At 41.9% G+C, this 19,208-nt stretch overlaps 1 protein-coding gene across 1 annotated transcript; it reads left to right on the top strand.

Annotated features, from left to right (window-relative positions):
- The first annotated feature begins 1,341 nt into the window (after nt 1–1,341).
- Tbp (TATA-box binding protein) lies at nt 1,342–18,232 on the top strand. Its single transcript, XM_032885140.1, has 8 exons — nt 1,342–1,443; nt 4,508–4,668; nt 5,785–6,161; nt 8,665–8,752; nt 14,607–14,698; nt 15,264–15,431; nt 16,560–16,654; nt 17,507–18,232. The coding sequence occupies exons 2-8, from the start codon at nt 4,615–4,617 to the stop codon at nt 17,584–17,586; spliced, it is 954 nt and encodes a 317-aa protein (XP_032741031.1). The 5' UTR covers nt 1,342–1,443; nt 4,508–4,614; the 3' UTR covers nt 17,587–18,232.
- Nucleotides 18,233–19,208: the final 976 nt, after the last annotated feature.

Genomic DNA, 19,208 nt, shown 5'->3' with positions numbered 1-19,208 from the left:
ACTAGGTTTCCAGTCAGAATCTGATGGTTAATATTGTTTCTTTTTTTTTTTTTTTTTTTTTTTTCCGGGGGTGGGGACCGAACCCAGGACCTTGCGCTTCCTAGGTAAGCGCTCTACCACTGAGCCAAATCCCCAACCCCCAATATTGTTAACTTCACAGAATTTAGCATCACCTAGGTAAAACCCATGGGCATGTCTATGCGGGCGTTTCAAGAAGGTTTAATAGAAGAGGAAAGACCCAACCAAAATATAAGCGGTACCACCTCATTGTCTGGATTTCCGGACTAAATAAAGAAGCGAACTAATATTTATCTAATTTATGCTTCCGATCTGTGGATGCAGTCCAGGTGTCATGCTCCCCTCTGGATTGTAGCCCCTCAAGCAGTAAGCCAAAGTTAAGTTTTCTTAATTCCCCAGTCTTCTGAGGTTCCCTGTACTTCCAAGAGAAAATGTTTCCTTTAGGAGAAAATAGATACACAATACTATTGTACTCATTAGAGTCTATGCATAATAGACAATCTATTCAACAGCTATACACAACACACAGATTCTCTTCTCTCTCTCTCTCTCTCTCTCTCTCTCTCTCTCTCTCTCTCACACACACACACACACACACACACACACAGAGCAGGGGTGGAGTGAGCACAACACCACATGTATATGCCTAGGTGAACCACGGAAGGAAAAAATTAAGATATGTTGGAATCAAATCAAGCATTAAGAACCAGTCTAAGAAACAGCTGACGTTTTCTTGTGACAGCAAGGACGAGAGCTTGGTAGTAGCAGAGCTAAAATAGAAATGAGTCTGTGACTACAAAGCCGTTTGTTTTGCTGTTCCTCTTTGGACGCAAGTTGACATTTACTGAGAACATAATAAGAAGTGTCTGCTTGCCATTCACGTTATCCAGCTCACAAATCTCTAAGAGGCAACTACTACTATCATTCAACTCTACAGAGCAAAGTGGAGGAACCAGTGAGCTTGCCAAGCGATCTCTTGAGTTCGAGACCAGCCTGTTCTACAAGAGTGAGTCCCAAGACAGCCAGAGCGACAAGGAGAAACTCTCAAAAAAACAAAAACAACACGTGGAAGATCGAGGATGTATACAGTTCAGTGGTAGAACGCTTGCTTGAGAATGATCCTCATAGCCACATCCCCAACACTGTTCCCGCTACACACTCTACATCTCTCTTTGACAGCTAGAAAGGGCGGTCAGAGGCCTGGTCCCGGAAATGCTGGGACACCAACCCAACCCCTTTCTTTCACGAGTGTCTCACAGTTTAGGCACAACAAGCCGGGCTCCAGTCCAGAGCGCAACTGGCGGAAGTGACGGCATCAGATGTGCGTCAGGCGTTCGGTGGGGTCGAGTCCGGTAGCGGTGGCGGGTATCTGCTGGCGGTTTGGCTAGGTTTCTGCGGTCGCGTCATTTTCTCCGCAGTGCCCAGGTAACGGTTCTTTCATCCTTTTCTCTGCTTGGAGGCCTTAACAAAAGCGACTTCTGCAGCGGGCCCCTGGAGTTTGCCGGAGGAGACGCGGAATGGGCGCGCGGCCGGGCGGGGAACGGTCCTCCGCGCGGGCTGCGGCGGCTCCGGGAGTACCAGTCTCTGGACCACCGCCTCGGCGGGGTCATGAAATCCAGTGCCAAGTGTGAGCCTCTCCAAGGGGCTGGCACCGGACAGCTCGGCGCACCGTACGTCTCAGCTGCTTCCCCCGGTGGAAGACAGTTTTACCCAGGCCTGCGGCTGCTCGTTTTGTCCCCAGTAAGAATAATTCTGTTAGGAAGCGGTTCTTGAGACGGAGCATCTCGTCAGAAGCTCGAGATTCAAGCTCAGTCGAGCTTAACATAAAAACGCATGCTTCTTTATTTACACGCTGTCAGTCTTTAGGTTCAAGTTAACGTGGTTTTCCAAAACTCCGAGTAGGCTTTTCTGGGAAAAGATACCGGATTGGGTGAAGCAGACGCTTGAAGACTGTGCAGAATTGGTTTCCCAAATATTCAGTTTGATGACTCAGTTTCCAAAAGTTGAAAACAACCTAAAAATAAGTTTGTGCAGCGATTATTGCGGTTTTAAGATGCAGATGAGAAAAGGTAGTTTAATATCGTCTGCAGGTGTGAGATGACCTCTGCGAAGGATACTACACATTCCCCAGTCTTATATAAGCGAGCGTTCAGTAAACTTCGTTTGCAGAAAGTGATCTGGATAAATCTCTGGTTATACTTTGGACATTAAATCCAGCCTTTCTTTTTCTTTTTCTTTTTTTTTTTTTTTTTTCCCAACCAAAACAGTGATCTCTGAAATTGAATTTTCAGTCTTCAGTTTTCTCAGATTTATCCGCTCTTGGACCAAGAAGATATTCAAACTGCACCTTAACATCCTTTAACTGTTCCCATTGTCTGTGTAGTGACATCTTATACCCTGAATTATGCAACCCTATCTACAGCTAGCTGCTTTGTCATCTTTTGTAGTGACTTTACATTCTAAGCCTGTCACATACTACATGCAAGGCTTTGTCCCCCTTTCATGTTTGTGACTTGTACTGCGATAGTGCTGATTTGTGTGGTTTTGTTCCTCTTGCTAGACCTGTGTTAGATTGTCCCTGCTTTGTGAGAGCTCAGACCTCTGGAAAGGGTACTTCAATTCCGTCTTAACTTTTAAAAGATTTACATATATGACTGTTTTGCTTATATGTCTTTATGTGTATCACGTGCATGCCCGGGGCCCATAGAAGACAAAAGAGAGCTTTGGATTCCCTGGGACTGGATTTATAGCTAGTTGTAAGTAGCTATGTGGGTACTAGGAATCAAACCTAGTCCTTCTGAAGAGCAGCAGTGCTCTTGACTGCAGAACGTTCTGCTGCCTCTTGACTCTAATCTGTACTCTTCCATAACATTCATTCATGGTCACAAATGCCGAGACCAGTCATAGGTAGGTGCAGGTGTCTTGAAGACACTAATGCTGGTTTCAGCTTTCCAACATCTTGCCTTACTTTGTAAACGCCTGCAGTTTTAGTGTTTGCTAAGTACTTATAGTTGTCTCCGTATTGTTTTATACTGAACTGTTTGATAAGGACCGTATCCTCTTTATCTTTGTATCTGGAATGTTGATTCGTTCACTTCTTATGGCATCTCCGAGCAAGCCATTGGTCTATATGAACTGAGCTGATTTTTAAAAAAAAGTATCTTTAAGGAATTGAGGATGGGCGTTTGCCTGCCATTTAGGAGGCTCTGGGTTTTATCACTACTGCCTTTACAAAGAAAAAGAGAGCACATTTCATAGTCTCCTAATCCATATTCATATTTCACATCCATGACCACTAAAGAGCTGACGATTTAAGAAACTCAGTTCCAGGCGTGGTTTGAATTAATGTGATCTAATGAGCTAATGTTTCATCTGTTGTTTAGCCTGCCTTTAATTAAAATTAGAACACACAAAAAAAATGATTACCTAAAGCATATTGTGTCCAGTTCAATATGATACTTTAAGCTTGAGGTATTGGGAATGGTATAAAACCAGAATTGACTTAATAGAGCTGTACAAACAGTGCCTAGTAAGTGTTCTTTTCTTACAGTACAGTTTGCTTACAAATTAGTTTTCCCTCAGCCTTTAGTTTGCCAAGGCCTTTGCTGGGGGTGGGACATGAGGGTGAAGGTGGTACAAAGGGCTGGTCCCTGATGCTGGTTCTTAAAGAGATGGCTCAGAGGTTACAAGCACTGCCTACTCCTCCAGAGAACCAGGTTGGAACCATCTCTCACACCCTACAATTTGATCTTAATCTAAACATTTTTTTTTTTTTTCGGAGCTGGGGACCCGAACCCAGGGCCTTGCGCTTCCTAGGCAAGCGCTCTACCGCTGAGCTAAATCCCCAACCCCTAAACATTTATTGTCTAAGTTCACAAAGAACACACAGGTTTCAAAGTTACAAGTTGTATATCCAAAGACCCATGTTTATTTTAATATGATGCCATGGTGGCTCAGTTCCAGGGCATCTGACTCTCTCTTCTGGCCTCTGCAGACACCAAGGCATGAAAGTGATATACAGGCATACATGTAGGCAAAATACCCACACATATAAAATCAATTACCTTTATGTGAGGAATCAGCTTGTGAGAGTCTGTTCTCTCCTTTCACCATTTGGTTAAACTCAGATTATTAGGATCTGAGGATCTAGGCAGCACATGCCTTTACCTACTGAACCACTTCTTACCAACCTGTTCTCCAATAATTTTTACTATTGATCTCGATACCTTAATTTTCAGTACTATTAGAATATTTAGAATATTTAAGCACACAGCAACATAAATTTTTGGTTTTGTTGGTGGTTTTACATGAGTCACAGGAAACATAGACTAGGCTTTGGGAGTAAAGGATACATATATTCATATGGTGTGTGTGTGTGTGTGTGTGTATTTACACATTTACACACACACTCCAAAACAGTTCTATGTGTTTATTTTGTGTGAACATGAAACCTGTGTCCATTAAACTTAAAACATATTTTTCCAAGCAGCATCACTGTTTCATGGTGCGTGAAGATAACCCAGAAAGTCGAAGAAGTTTCTAAGGAGATAAGAGGATGCTCTAGGAAAAATCTGAGTACCGAAGAAAGTGAGAATCATGGACCAGAACAACAGCCTTCCACCTTATGCTCAGGGCTTGGCCTCCCCACAGGTAATAGAGCAGGAGGGAAGGGAAAGGAGGGCTGGCATTCCCTTTAAGAGAAAGCAAGAGAAAGTGACATGTAACCATGCAGTATTGAACATGGGTTTGTAAGTCTTCAAGCTTGTTTTACTTTGTGAAAATTTCTGATTTAGGTAGATATGATGCTCTTTTGTTTGGGAAATTTATTTGGAACCTAATTTATTTAGAAGACTGTTCCAACTATATGAGCTGTAAAACTTTTATTTACCCCAGAAGGTTCCTTCTTGCTCCTATTGCAGTCACTTTCCTATTACAAAATTCTACCAAATCTGCTTTGAATTAAACATTAGTTTTGATGGTAAACGTGTGCATGTGTGTGTGTTTGCAATAGAATTACACCTAGATTATTACCAATTCAGTATAAACTTTACCATCTCTGTTGTTCTTCTACCTCCACATAATTAATTAAATCTACCTTATTTTTGTAAATAAAATTTTCAATTAGAATTAAATCTATATTTGTAAAACATAGAAGCATTATAGAAAAGGCAGTTGACAGTATATTACAGACTTTGTTGACTTTTGTTTTTAGTAGAGTAAATTGCTTTTTAGAGTAGTATGATAGAGGCGTCCATGAGCCTGTCATCTCGAACCTCTAGGTGACCATGTGATCCATCATCCAGAATTGACACAGTCTTAGTGGATAATGTGCATATACTGAATAGTACTTTGGAGGGGAGGTGTTGGTGTTTTGAGACAGGGTTTCTCTGTGTCATAGCAGCCCTGAAACTTGTGTTATAAACCAGGTTAGCTTCGAACTCACAGAGATCCACCTGCCTCTGCCCCCAGAGCTAAGATGCCTGGATACTGAGTGGTACTTTAAATAGGGACATATGCTTTTTCTTTATGGTCTAGATATGCTTGAGAGGCTAAGCATCTTTCTTACATCATATCATAAATAACAGCCAGATTTCAAATCCCAAGTGCTCGTCTACTGTGCTCAGTACTACAGAAGATAGTGGTGCATCTCAGGACACGGATTCTTCTCTACTACTGAATGACGTATACTGAAATACTTACCTACTAAGGAAAAGCTAAATGAGCCACCATCAGTCTCTTAGTCATTGCTCTCCTTGCTTTCCACAGGGTGCCATGACTCCTGGAATTCCCATCTTCAGTCCAATGATGCCTTACGGCACAGGGCTTACTCCACAGCCTGTTCAGAACACCAATAGTTTATCTATTTTGGAAGAGCAACAAAGACAGCAGCAGCAGCAGCAGCAGCAACAGCAGCAGCAACAGCAGGCAGTAGCAACTGCAGCAGCCTCAGTACAGCAATCAACATCTCAGCAGCCCACACAGGGTGCCTCAGGCCAGACCCCACAACTCTTCCATTCTCAAACTCTAACCACAGCACCATTGCCAGGCACCACCCCCTTGTATCCTTCACCAATGACTCCTATGACCCCTATCACTCCTGCCACACCAGCCTCTGAGAGCTCTGGGATTGTACCACAGCTCCAGTGAGTACCTCTCACTTGTGTACACACCGCCCCCAACCCCCTGTGTGTAACAGTGAGTGAGTGAGTGAGTGAGTGAGTGAGCGAGCAAGTGAGCGTGTACGTGTGTGTGTGTGTGTGTGTGTGTGCGCGCGTGCGCGGTTTTTCTGTTTGTGTTTCCTGTCCTGTGTCCCCTGCCCTATGTCTCTGCACCAAAAGAGGTACTCGGTGCTATTACACTATTTGCTTTCTGACAGTGGATTTACTTAAGGAAGTGACCCAGTGGTAATTCGGTTATACTGTGACTTCATTTGTTCTTGACAAGGAATTAAAGCTACATAGTGGGTCAGTGCTCTCAGCAGAGACTTTCCCTTAGAAGTGGAGTTGCTTGTGTTTATGTATTTTGGCCACTGAAATGCAAACTGACCTTCACTGATGCTGTGGACAATTCTTTATAGCTAAGTGGCAGAGTCACAGGCCAGTTGTATCACAGCCTCTGCCATAGTGTCAGCACAGGTCTTAGGGTCCAGGTTTTTCTTCAGTTTTGGCTGTGAGGGCTGTATTTATATCTTTGGAGATCTTAGTCACTCTTAGAGTGAGGATAGCAGTTGTCTTGAGGAATTTTTTGCCTCAGAGAAGTATTTCTCACATGTAAAAAAGGTGGAAGGTTCAGGCTTTTTTCTTTCTGAAACAGCCCAGACTTTCCAAACACCACTTAGTAACAAGAATATATATAGCTTTACTTTAAGACAGCTTAGTGGCTGATTAAACGGTTCTTCACAGACAACACTATTCGGTTTTTGTGTTTAATAACTCTTCCTTCCTACTTTCAACTCTGTTTCCCATTTCCACTTAGTTTTCTGCATAGATAGTGTCATTTGTAAGCCATGCCAGCTCCTTTTTTAAACTAAGTGGCATAACCTGACTATACCTTGCCTGTGTACAATTTTAAATTACTTTTGAGTTTAAAGGGATAAGTTCTGTAAGCACTCCTTTTGTCTGAACTGCTCTAAATTATTTCTCCATGCCTGCTTGACGTCCACAGGCATCCAGGTTTATACTTCTGATTAAAATCACTTATGAGGGGTTGGGGATTTAGCTCAGTGGTAGAGTGCTTGCCTAGCAAGCGCAAGGCCCTGGGTTCAGTCCCCAGCTCCAGAAAATCAATCAATCAATCAATCAATCAATCAATCAAATCACTTATGAGCTTAGGACATAACTTGTTTCAATATCCACAGAGCACGCAATTTACCACATTACTGTTTCCATTATCTAATAGTATTTCTTATTAGGTGTCAGTTCAGTAGACTTATAAAGAATTCAGGTAAATATTTAACTTTCTTTTTTAAATTTATTATTTTATTACCTACATTCCAAATGTTGCCCCCTCACAATATTTAACTTTCTAAAATAGGAATACATTTATCATTTGACTGACTAAATTTGTGACAGGTACACCAAAGTGAACCTGAAAATTCAGTTCAGGTATGGGCATGCTGAGTCAAACTCGTTTTTAAGTAAAACAAGAATTTTTTTCTTAGTGTTACCTTGGTTAGGGGGAAATAGATATTAGAAAAGCAAAAACTGGCTACCTGGCTTTATGATTATGTACTAGAGAAAACTAGTCTAATAAAATTTAATTTTTAAATTCAATTTTGGGGGCTATTTTTGAGACTATCTGATTTGACAAACCTGGCTAGCATGGTGCTGTTTATATAATACAATTCTTAATTTTTTGAATTCTTGATAATTCTCCTACCTAAGCCTCCCACATGCTGGGTTGCAGATTTACACTAATAAGTTTTTATTAAAAGTTCTAGGCCAGGTGGTGGAAGCCCACACCTTTAGTCCCAGCACTGAGGAAGCAGGGGTAGGCAGATCTTTGTGTTTTCCAAGACAATCTAGTCTACAGAGCAAGCTCCAGGATAGCCAGGGCTACCCTGAGAAACGGGTCTCAAGATGAAAAGAAAAGTATTTCCTAGAATACTGGAAGAATGGGATTCAGTGGCATGAAGCAGTGCTTTAGGCCCAGGTGGATAATGGTAATTTTTGCACGTGTGTACATGCACTTCCCTCTGTATGTTGGAGAATCTGAAGTGTTGTTTCTCAGGACACTACCCACCCTGGTTTTGAAGATGGGATTTGTCACTAGCATGAAGTTTGCTGGTTTGCTAAGCTGGCTTGTCATATGCATCCCAAGCCAAAGACAGTCCATTCCCGAGAGGCCCAGTGGATTGTCTGATAAGGATGTAATAGGTACCGCCTCACAGTACATTTTGAGTACTAAGTGAGAGTATCTGGTATGGGGCACCTTTTAGGGGCACATTTAAAGTCAGCAGGGTTTGGTTATGTTTTTTAAATTAAAGCTTGGTGAAAAACAATGAATTATCAATCTTAATCATGTTTTCTTTTCAAATTTCTTGTAGAAATATTGTATTCAAAGAAAAATCTTGGTTGCAAACTTTACCTAAAGACATTGTTTAAAAGTTATGTATTTTCACTAATCATATTTTCAAATTTCTTATAGAAATATTGTATCCACCGTGAATCTTGGCTGTAAACTTGACCTAAAGACCATTGCACTTCGTGCCAGAAATGCTGAATATAATCCCAAGGTCAGACCCATTTTCATGTATTTTATACTGTATGAGATAAACAGAAAATTCTTCCTAAATGTTGGTGAGAAAACTTGTATTGTGCTTGTTTCTTGATATCAGCAAAATGAGTATGTATCCTGCTTATCTTTAATGTTAAGTGCATAGGAAAAGGTCATTCTGGGATGTTTTCATTTGTTTGGGTTTCCTGTTTTTGCAGTATTGGAGTTTTAACCTAGGACCTTAATCACAATAGGGCTGTCCACTAAGTGTGTCCTCAGTTCTTTAACTTGTATTTTATTAAATACCTACTATACATGTGGCCTTCTAAATGTAGAAGTCCATACAATAAACTAAGTTTCTATACACTCACATTGTGGTGGGCACCCAGCATGAAGTTGGAAAACAGACTATTCCATTTAGATCCTGAAGCGTAGCTGGTGACATACTTGTAGTGTCTACTTTAGTAGTCCTGTGGAAGAGTTGGGCATAGATTATGTGGGTGGTAAAAGATTGGTCAGTAATAATTGTTGGCTATAAGTACAAGAAGTTTATTACATGTTTCCCTACCTTTGTATAACTTGTAAGGTTTTTTTTTGATCGACAAGATTGTCTTAGTTAAGATTTTGTTCCTCTGAACAGACACCATGATCAAGGCGAGTCTTATAAAGGACAACATTTATTTGTGGCAAGCTTACAGGTTCAGAGGTTCAGTCCATTGTCATCAAGGTGGGGATATGGCAGCATCCAAGCAGGCATGGTGCAGGCAGAGCTGAGAGTTCTACATCTTCATCTGAAGGCTGCTAGGAGGAGAGAGGGTCTTAAGCCTGCCCCCTACGGTGACATACCTACTCCAACAGAGCCTCACTTTCTAATAGTGCCACTTCCTGGCCCAAGCATATACAAACCATCACATTCCATTCCCTGGCCCCCATAGTCTTGTCCAAACATATGAGTCTATGGGGCCCATACCTAAACATAGCATAATGTAAATACATTTAGTCCAACTTCAAAAGTCCCTTAGTCTATAGCAGTCTCAACAAAGTTCAAAGTCTCTTCTGAGATCCATCCAGTCACTTAACTGTAATCCCCAAAGCAAGATAGGAAACCAGCTGGGCAAACTTCAAACTCTTGCATCTCCATGTGTGATGACAAAGTGGTTTTGAAATCTTCAACTCCTTTTTCATCTTCGTTGACTCAACACACTTCTTTCATTTTTGGGCTGGTTTTACTCCCTATTAGCACTTTTCCTCAGCAGATAGGTCATGGCTCTGGAATCTTGATTATCTTGAGGTCTCCAAGGCAACTTCAGTGTTACGGCTTCTCGTTTCAATGTGCGTGATCCACACATAATCTTCTGGACTCCTCCAAAGTGCTGGCGTCACTTCTTCAGCTCTGCCCTCTGAAGCACTCTAAGCTCAGGTTGATCTATTCCACTGTTGCTGCTGTTCTTGGTGATCATCCCATGGTACTTGCATCTCTAATATACTGGGGTCTTCTTCTGCAGCTAGGCTTCACCAGTAACCTCTCATAGGCTCTCTTCATGGTGCTATGCCTCAAATCCTTTGCATCACCCTTTCAGTCTCGGGCTGTCAGCTGCAACTGAGGCTGCACCTTCATCAGTGGCCTTCCATGGCCTCTCACAGTGCCCAGCCTCAGCTACTCTTCATGACCTCTTCATGACTTCAAAACCAGTACCACCTGGGCGACTCTTACAAATTACCAAGTACAGCTGCAGCATGAGGTACAACCTTGGCCATCTCTGGAACGCACGCAGCTTCTTTGTGCTCTTAGAAAACACATCCCAAAAGAGTTCACCTCAGTGATGCTGTTCTCTTCTTAATCACCACTATTTCGTAGCTCCAGCTAACCAGCACAATTGTCCCCATAGTCTCCTGTTGACAATAAAGCCAGAAGCTGCAGAGGTCTGCTGCTTGCAGGAGCTGGAACATACCTCCCGGTTTCATTATCACTAGCTTCCTCTTTTCCACTCCTTCACGGGGTAAACTTGGCTGTTCTGGATCTTGCTCTGTAGATTGACCTTGAATTTGGAGATCTGCATTCCTGTCTCCTGGGATTGAAGGTGTATACCACCATGCCTGGATTCAAGCTTTTCTTCACTTAGAGCTTGCTCTGTCTCATGTTGGTTTTGAACTCTGCTTGGCTTTTATCTCCTGGGATTAAAGGTGTGCCTGGATCTAAATTAGCTGGGAAGGATCTTGCCCCAAAGTCCCCCTCCCTTAATCTGCTGTCTCCTAGAACACAGGATTCAGATCCTTTTCACTTCCTGGTGCCCCTTTAATACTCCAACCATATATTTTGTATCTTTCCTTTCTAAGCTTGCTGCACTTGTTCACAATGCTCTTCGGGAGACCTAACCAGAGAACAAAGTCTGCTGGGCTTTCTTGAGACTTTCTTTTCAGTGCAGTTCACATAACTCTCTTCACCTTAGCCTCCGGTAGACTCTTCAGACAGAGGCAAAAGCAACTCCATTCTTCGCCAAAATACCACCAAAAACAGTCTCTATCCCACATTCTGAAATTCTTCTCTGACACCTCTTGAGCCAGGTCTACATATTTCAGATCACTCACAGCAGCAAAGTCCTGCATATTCCTACTAGGATGGCCCATTAGCCCCATTTATAGCATTCCACTGCTTTCCAAATCCAAAGTCCCCACATCCACATTCTTCCAAACAAAAACCTATCACAGCAACACCCCAGTCCCTGGTACCAACTTCTGTCTTAGTTAGGGTTTTACTGCTGTGAACAGGCACCATGACCAATGCAAGTTTTATAAAGAACAACATTTAATTGGGACTGGTTTACAGGTTCAGCAGTTCAGTCCATTATCATCAAGGTGGGAACATGGCAGCATCCAGGCAGGCATGGTACAGGCAGAGCTGAGAGTTCTACATCTTCATCTGAAGGCTACTAGTGAAAGACTGACTTCCAGGCAGCTAGGATGAGGGTCTTAAACCCACACCCACAGTGACACACCTACTCCAACAAGGCCACACCTAATAGTGCCACTTCCTGGACCAAGCATATACAAACCACCACAACAGCCTACTGTGTGTACCTGCACCAGTAGGAAAGATTTTTTTCTCTTTTTTTCCATAGGGAACATCTGCATGGCAGATGAGCAGATACTTGTGAGGTCTAGATGGGGAGCTGCCTGGGTGCCTAGATGTTGAAGGAGAAAGCTAGGTTGAGAAAATTTGTAGAAGTTTCCTGAAGTGGGAAGCATTCATCCAAGGACCATCTAGTACCTGTAAACCTATACTGTGGAAACCAATACCTCATAGGTTCCCTTTAATAGAGGAAAACAAGGTGTGTGTGGGTACACAAACACACACATGCATGTGCACATATATAAGTGTTATTAATGAAAAAGAAAAGGCAACAGAAAGAACTCAGAACAGCTACTGACAGCTGGTGGCCAGGAAGAGGCTAATCAGGCATTTTGTCCTTTTACAACTTGGTAGGTCATTAAGGAACACACAGTTCTAGTTATTTGTAAATTCTTCAGACACCTTGAAATTTTCTATACTATAACCTGGCTGTTGGTCTCAGTACCCTAACCAGTTTTGCTGGGTTAGCTCCATTTCCTTCACCAGTGAATCTCAGTCCCCCACCCCACACCTTTCATATATTTTTAGTGGACATTGGCCATGAGAGCCTTTAGTTTCTTCTGTGGGGGTGCCTTATGCATCCTCCTGTGAGCCTCTTGGCTTTTTATTCAAGGAATTAAAGGTCCACACAGATTTCAAACTAACAATTCCTTTATAGGCATTAGTTCAGGTCAGAAAGAAATAGACTGTTAGGAATGAGGGTGTGCTACATGAGCGAGAAAGGCCTCGAGGGCCTCAGATTCCTGGGATATAGAGAGCTACAGGAGAGAGGAGTTTGGTTATTAGGGGCTTGGCTTTCTACTTGACAAACAAGATCAGGTTATATAACGTGTCTATTGTGAAGTTGTGGTGCAGCTGAGTTTAGTGATGTGCATGCCTAGTTTGCATGGATATAAGATGGTAATAGGGGGTTCCCCATAAACGTTCACTCAGAGGACACAGGCATCCAAAAGTATCAGGATTAATCAATCACCACCCACCCACCACACACACCTTGTACTTGGCCATAACTGAATATCTGTGTTTGACGATAATCAAAGGAAGGAGAAACTTATTCCACTGTTCTTAAGTGTCCTGTGTATGTATGTATATATGTACGTGTGTGTGTGTGTGTGTGTGTGTGTGTGTGTGTGAGTGAGAGAGAGAGAGAGAGAGAGAGAGAGAGAGAGAGAGAGAGAGAGAGAGAGAGAGAGATCTGTGTAGGCGTGGGTCCTGAGTTTCTGGGTTTGGAGAGGACTGTGTGTGGATTGTGCATGCAAGTAAGGGTCTCAGGCTGCCAGGTTCATTATTAGCAGAAGGGCGTGTTCATAGCCCAAACCAAGTAGAGTCCTAGGTTGTAAAGCTGTTCTGTATAAACACTACCTACCTTATGTTTCTTCTGTCTCTGCCTTCTGAATGCTGGAATTAAAAGTGTATGTCACTGTTCTTTGTATTTTGTTTTGTTTTGTTTTGTTTTTTGTTTTGTTTTGTTTTGTTTTTTTTTTTTGGAGCTGGGGACCGAACCCAGGGCCTCGCGCTTCCTAGGCAAGTGCTCTACCACTGAGCTAAATCCCCAACCCCCACTGGTCTTTGTATTATAATCTCATTAGCTGTGTGTCATCTTAAAACTGGCAGTGTAGCAGTATCTGGAGGTTGAAGGAAAGAATGGTCTTAAATACAGGAAATGTGGGGTCTATTTCAAGTCCAGTTTTTTAGTTGAGTATAAGGCTAACTGGAAGATTAACGATAAGAATCAATCGGTCACTGGTCAGTTTCAGCTAACCAAGTTTTTATTGTTTTTAATATTTACAACTATTGTATCTACTTGGTGACCATTCACCCTTACAAAGATGTAGTAGCCTCATCTCATTTTTGCTTGAAGCCCACGTTGTCAGATGAGTGTAGTTACCCTGCTTGCTTTGTGTTTCTGTTTACTTTATTATTTTCCTTTGCATTCACTTTGAGTTTGCACAGATCTTTACTATTTTTTTTTTTCCCTTTTCTTTTTTTTCGGAGCTGGGGACCGAACCCAGGGCCTTGCGCTTGCTAGGCAAGTGCTCTACCACTGAGCTAAATCCCCAACCCCGAATCAGATCTTTACTATTGAGGTGTGTTTCTTACAGTCAGCAAATGGTGGATTAGAGTAAACAATAGCCTCTGTCTTGTCATTAGATAGTTAAGACTATTTTCATTTAGAGCTGTTATTGGGAAACTATCTGATTCCTGAAACTTTGATTTATTTTTCTGGTTGGCTTTCTCTCCTATTCTCATTAGGAATTAGTTGCTTTTCTGAGTCTGACAGGGTTGATTCTTAGTTCTCATGTATTCATCTGTTCCTCATAAGATTGATTCTTACTCTTTCCTGAGCTTTCATGTCTGACTTTTTTCCTTTGTGTGTAGCATTGCTTTAAGTATTTTCTGCAGTGAGATTTCAGTACTCGTGGGTTGCTTTAGTTGGACAAACTTGGGAAGTTCAAAAGAGAAGAAAGGAGAATTACAAAATGGTAGAAAGAAGATCAAGCATTTTAAAAATAAATTTAAAACTTTATAAAGAAATACAAAGAATAGATAAATGTAAGAAAACGTTAAAAAACGTTTGAAATGATCCTGTTTAAGTTCATTGATAGGAATGTCTGGTGTAGCGAAGATCGTGTGGCCTGGGACCTGCAGCACTGCAGCTTCGCTCAGGCACACAGACTCGTAGTCAACAGAAGAAGGCGCCCTCTGTTCACACCTTGTTAATGCTTCTTTCTGACCATTTTAGCGGTTTGCTGCAGTCATCATGAGAATAAGAGAGCCACGAACAACTGCGTTGATCTTCAGTTCTGGGAAAATGGTGTGCACAGGAGCCAAGAGGTATCCTTAAGAAATGCTTTGTTTATGGTGGATGAATTGTGAAAGAAGAAAGGCTCTACTGTCCTTGTGTACCAGGCTAGCACTTTTCACATTACTTTTGAATACTTTGCTCTAGTTACTTTGCATAGCTTTGCTGCCCCACACTCCCATTTTTTCTCCTGATCTCCTGTGAGATTCTGCTGTTCACATAAACTCTGAGTTGGAAAATCACAGTTTTATCCCATAGTGGGATCCTAAAAATGGATAGAGATTTGATGTAAAGGAAGATAGAATTTGTCTTCCTCAATAATAAACTTTACTAATTTTTTTGGTAAAAATGAAGTTTTCATGTCAGTAGAAAATATAGGTCAGAATGTGATCATGCTAATTGAACCACAGGCTACATGGAGTCCTTTAAATCCTAGGGCTTGGCAGGAATGTGCCAGATAGAAGGCTGAGTTTTGGTAGATTTATGGTTTCTGTTAAGGACACAGGAATAGTTTACTTTCCTAATTTAGACTCTGTTATTCGTCTAAATTATTCCATTAAGCTTCCGTATATAACTCACTGATTTTCCTTTCTGTAGTGAAGAACAATCCAGACTAGCAGCAAGAAAATACGCTAGAGTTGTGCAGAAGCTGGGCTTCCCAGCTAAGTTCTTAGACTTCAAGATCCAGAACATGGTGGGGAGCTGTGATGTGAAGTTCCCCATAAGGCTGGAAGGCCTTGTGTTGACCCACCAGCAGTTCAGTAGGTAGGTCTAAGAAGTGTGGGGAGGAGTTTTCCAAAGTCCATTTATAATCTTCTCAGGTATCATTTAGGATGAATTACACGTAAGATGTGCAGTTTCTAAGCATGTATGATGTAGTTGAAGTTAAATACTTGTAAACACAAGGTATTGCTACACTTGTGCTACTGCTCTCTCTACTGTTCTTACAAGTCCCATTTCCTTGTCACATGACACCCTGACTCTGTCACTGGAATGACTTAGTTCACTTCTGCTCACCAGTTGGTTAGTCAATCACTAGATGTAAATACATGAATTGGTAGTTTCTTCCATCACTTTTCTCCTGGTGACAACATAGCACAGTGTACAGATGAGCTGCAGAGGTGGACTGCCCAGTTTCCTCCTGGCCTTTCTCAGCCTGGGTATTTGCTTAACATCCCTACTCACAGCTTTATCTCGGCGTCTGTTTCCCAGTTGCAGCCACACCAGCTCACCAGTACCCTCACACTCACCAGATTCCTCTTGCTCCATGTCCTCTGCACATGACACTTTTAATCCTGCCATATTGGGTACCATTTTCAACATAGAAACTCCTGTTTGAGTTTCAGGAGTTCGCTCATGTTGCTCTTCCTCATAAAGACCTGTCCTGAGTTTATCTCCAGATCACTCCCAAGAAAGGCAGAACAAAGAAATCTGAGATCACTCTGTTAGAGTACATTAACTAGTGTTAATTCAGGTAGATGGTTAATGTTAATTTCAGATGTTAGAAAAACAGCTCCAGCATAGTTCTATTCAGGAAGGCGAGATGATTACAAGGCTGACTGTCACTCTTAGCTTAGGAATGAATAGTGAGGTATTGATAAGCTGCTATACCTAGACTAACTCAAAAGTGACTCTAAATAGCGATCAGACTGAGCATACAAGTCTTGTTTTCATCACAGAAAATCTAGAATCTGTGAAGCTAGCATTAAGTGATAGGAGAGAACCTGCAGTCAGTAATTAGTCCCCATGTCCATGATACGTGGCTCCTGACTGGCAGAGGTTCTCTTCCTACACCTGGATTGTTCACTCAGTACTTTCTGGCACATAGCCTCTTTGTATCTAGAAACACAAAAAACTGTTAATTTCTAACCTGTATTCCCATTTTCTTTCTAGCTATGAGCCAGAATTATTTCCTGGATTAATCTACAGAATGATCAAACCCAGAATTGTTCTCCTTATTTTTGTTTCTGGAAAAGTTGTATTAACAGGTAAGTTGAAAGGGAAGTGGTGTACTGAAACTGCAGAGGACGTTGGGATGGGATCTTCTGTGTTGGGACAGTTGTCTGCCCACTTGGAGGATGCTTTTGTTGAAGTTTTGCACCCCATCCTAACTTCATGAGAAGGGTGGACGAGTGAGAAGAGCAGCTGCTGTAGCTGTCAGCTACTTAAGCTCGATTGTGGCGGCAGGCAGGGAGGGAACACTGCCTGTTTTCAGTTGGCCCCTGCACTGAAATTATTAGAGTACAGTTCTGAGATAACAAGATTGAGAAGAGTTCACTTGAACATCAACTGTTGGGAGAGTAAGGTTTCAGTCCTCAGTGCTTCTCAGCTACTATGTCACTCAGGACCAAGTATGGGAAGGAACTAGACTAGGGGGTGGATATTGTCTTGCTGACTTGTGGACCCTGGCCTAGGACCAACTATATAGTGAGGAAATGATGGTCTAGGGTGTTTAAAGGTCACTAGGTGTATCACTTTTGAAAATACTAAGAAAATACTGTTCTAAAAACATAGCTGGAGAGCTAGCTGGACATGACCCTTAATCCTCCTAGCAATTGGAAGGCAGAGACAGGCCAGCCTGGTCTATTCAAGTTTTCAAGTTCCAGGACAGCCAAAGCTACAAGAGAAACCCTGTCTCAAAAAAAAAAAAAAGGAAGTGTGGTAGAGGGGTGCAGCAGCTAGGATTGTGATAAGAGGATCCCGCCATTTGTTTCAATGCCATTTTTTGTCTTAATTGGGTATGGAGAGAACTGTACTTATGTTTTAAGGTAATGATGTTACTTTCTATTTTAAGAAATGTTACTTAACCATCTCGTTTCTGTTCCAATGTGTCTTTGTAGGTGCTAAAGTTAGAGCAGAGATTTATGAAGCATTTGAAAACATCTACCCCATCTTAAAGGGATTCAGGAAGACCACATAGTTGTCTGCCATGGACTCCTGTCTCCCCTACCCACGTGTTTTTTCTTAAAACCAGTCAGTTTTGGTACCACTGAAGGTACAGTTGTGAGGACACTCAGTTACAGGTGGCAGCATGAAGTGACACTGTGTGTCCTACTGCAGGATACTGGAAAGGTTCCCTCCTCTGCACTGAGATCACCCTGCAGCATCACTGTGAGTTGCTTGCTCTGTGCTGCTACTTGGGCGGCACTGCCCATTTATTTATATTTAGATTGTAAACACTGCTGCTGGTGATTGTTGGTTTAAGGGACAGAACTTTTAAGTGTTCAAGCCACCTGTACAATTGGACTTTTTATTTTAACCTTTCCCACACAAGCAAGTTTTTATATTTCTACCAGAAAAGTAAAAATCTTTTTTAAAAGTGTTGTTTTTCTAGTTTGTAACTCTTAGGAGTTCTTTTTGTGCCAGATACATTCCGCCTTCCCAGTATTGCAGGACTGAATAGTGGTATTCATCAAAACAAATGACTGTACATACTTTTCTTTCCTGAGTACTCTGCACAAAAGTGCAGCTGTAAATTGTTAGATTTTTGTTATAAATGATACCTTGTAAGTCATGTGATCATACTGTCAAAGAAATTTATTTTAGATATAATGCCTGAGACCATTGTTTTGTTTGCTTGTCTGATTTTTGTAATTTTTGTTAAACATTTATTGTCTGGAGCAGTGAGAATGGACATGCCACTGATTTTATGATCCCCATTGAACACCCTCGTGTCCTAGATAGTCCACCTTGCTTGGGATCTTCACCAAATTAGTTGTTCTGTTCCTTTTCTGGCCTTTGCCAAAGCCTTGCCAAAAGTTCCATAGCTTTTAAGAGACATAGGAGGGCTCTGAGTAAGTAATTCAAGTATAGAAATTGGTGCCCTGGGGTTGGGGATTTGGCTCAGTGGTAGAGCGCTTGCCTAGCAAACCACAAGGCCCTGGGTTCAGTCCCCAGCTCCAAAAAAAAGAAAAAAAAAAAAAAAGAAAAATTGGTGCCCTATCCACAGATAGCTTCTTCTCTGGGATAATAATTTTTGTCATGGCTGTTTTCTCTTGAAATATCAGGTAGGCATTTATAAAGCCTTAGGTTATTTTGCCGGGCATTCTGTCCTTTTTAATTCTAAAAGTACATTTTGCAGTTCCAAGTATGTGTAATCAGAAGGAAATCTTTGTCTTCCTGGCCTTTCCTATCTCCCCAGGGTAACTTCCAGATTAGTGAGTGGGTGTCTTGTAACTCTTCATCTTCCACTATATTATGACTGAGTTCTCCAGTGTGCCTGATAGTGGCAGCAGGCAGGGAGGGAACACTAGTAAGTGACTGTCAGGTGGCTTGAGTGTCCTGGAACTTTGGGGTTACTAGAGTACTGTGAGACAAGACTGAGTAGAGCGCCACTGAATGCCAACAGCCAGGAGAATAAGGCTTTAGGCCTTCGTGCTCACCAGCTACCCTGTTCCTCAGGACCAAGTATGGGAAGGAACTATGGAGTGAGTGGGTGGGGTGGGTTTTGCCTTACTGTAAGTGTGCTATGGTGATGATGGACTAGAATGCTAAAGTTACCAGCTGTGTTGCTTTTATAATTTTTAATGTGCAAATCCGTCC

The sequence above is a fragment of the Rattus rattus genome, chromosome 14, assembly GCF_011064425.1.
Source record: "Rattus rattus isolate New Zealand chromosome 14, Rrattus_CSIRO_v1, whole genome shotgun sequence".
Lineage (NCBI taxonomy): Eukaryota > Metazoa > Chordata > Mammalia > Rodentia > Muridae > Rattus > Rattus rattus.
The sequence above is the reverse complement of the archived record's forward strand: the minus strand, read 5'-3'. Positions and strand labels throughout refer to the sequence as shown.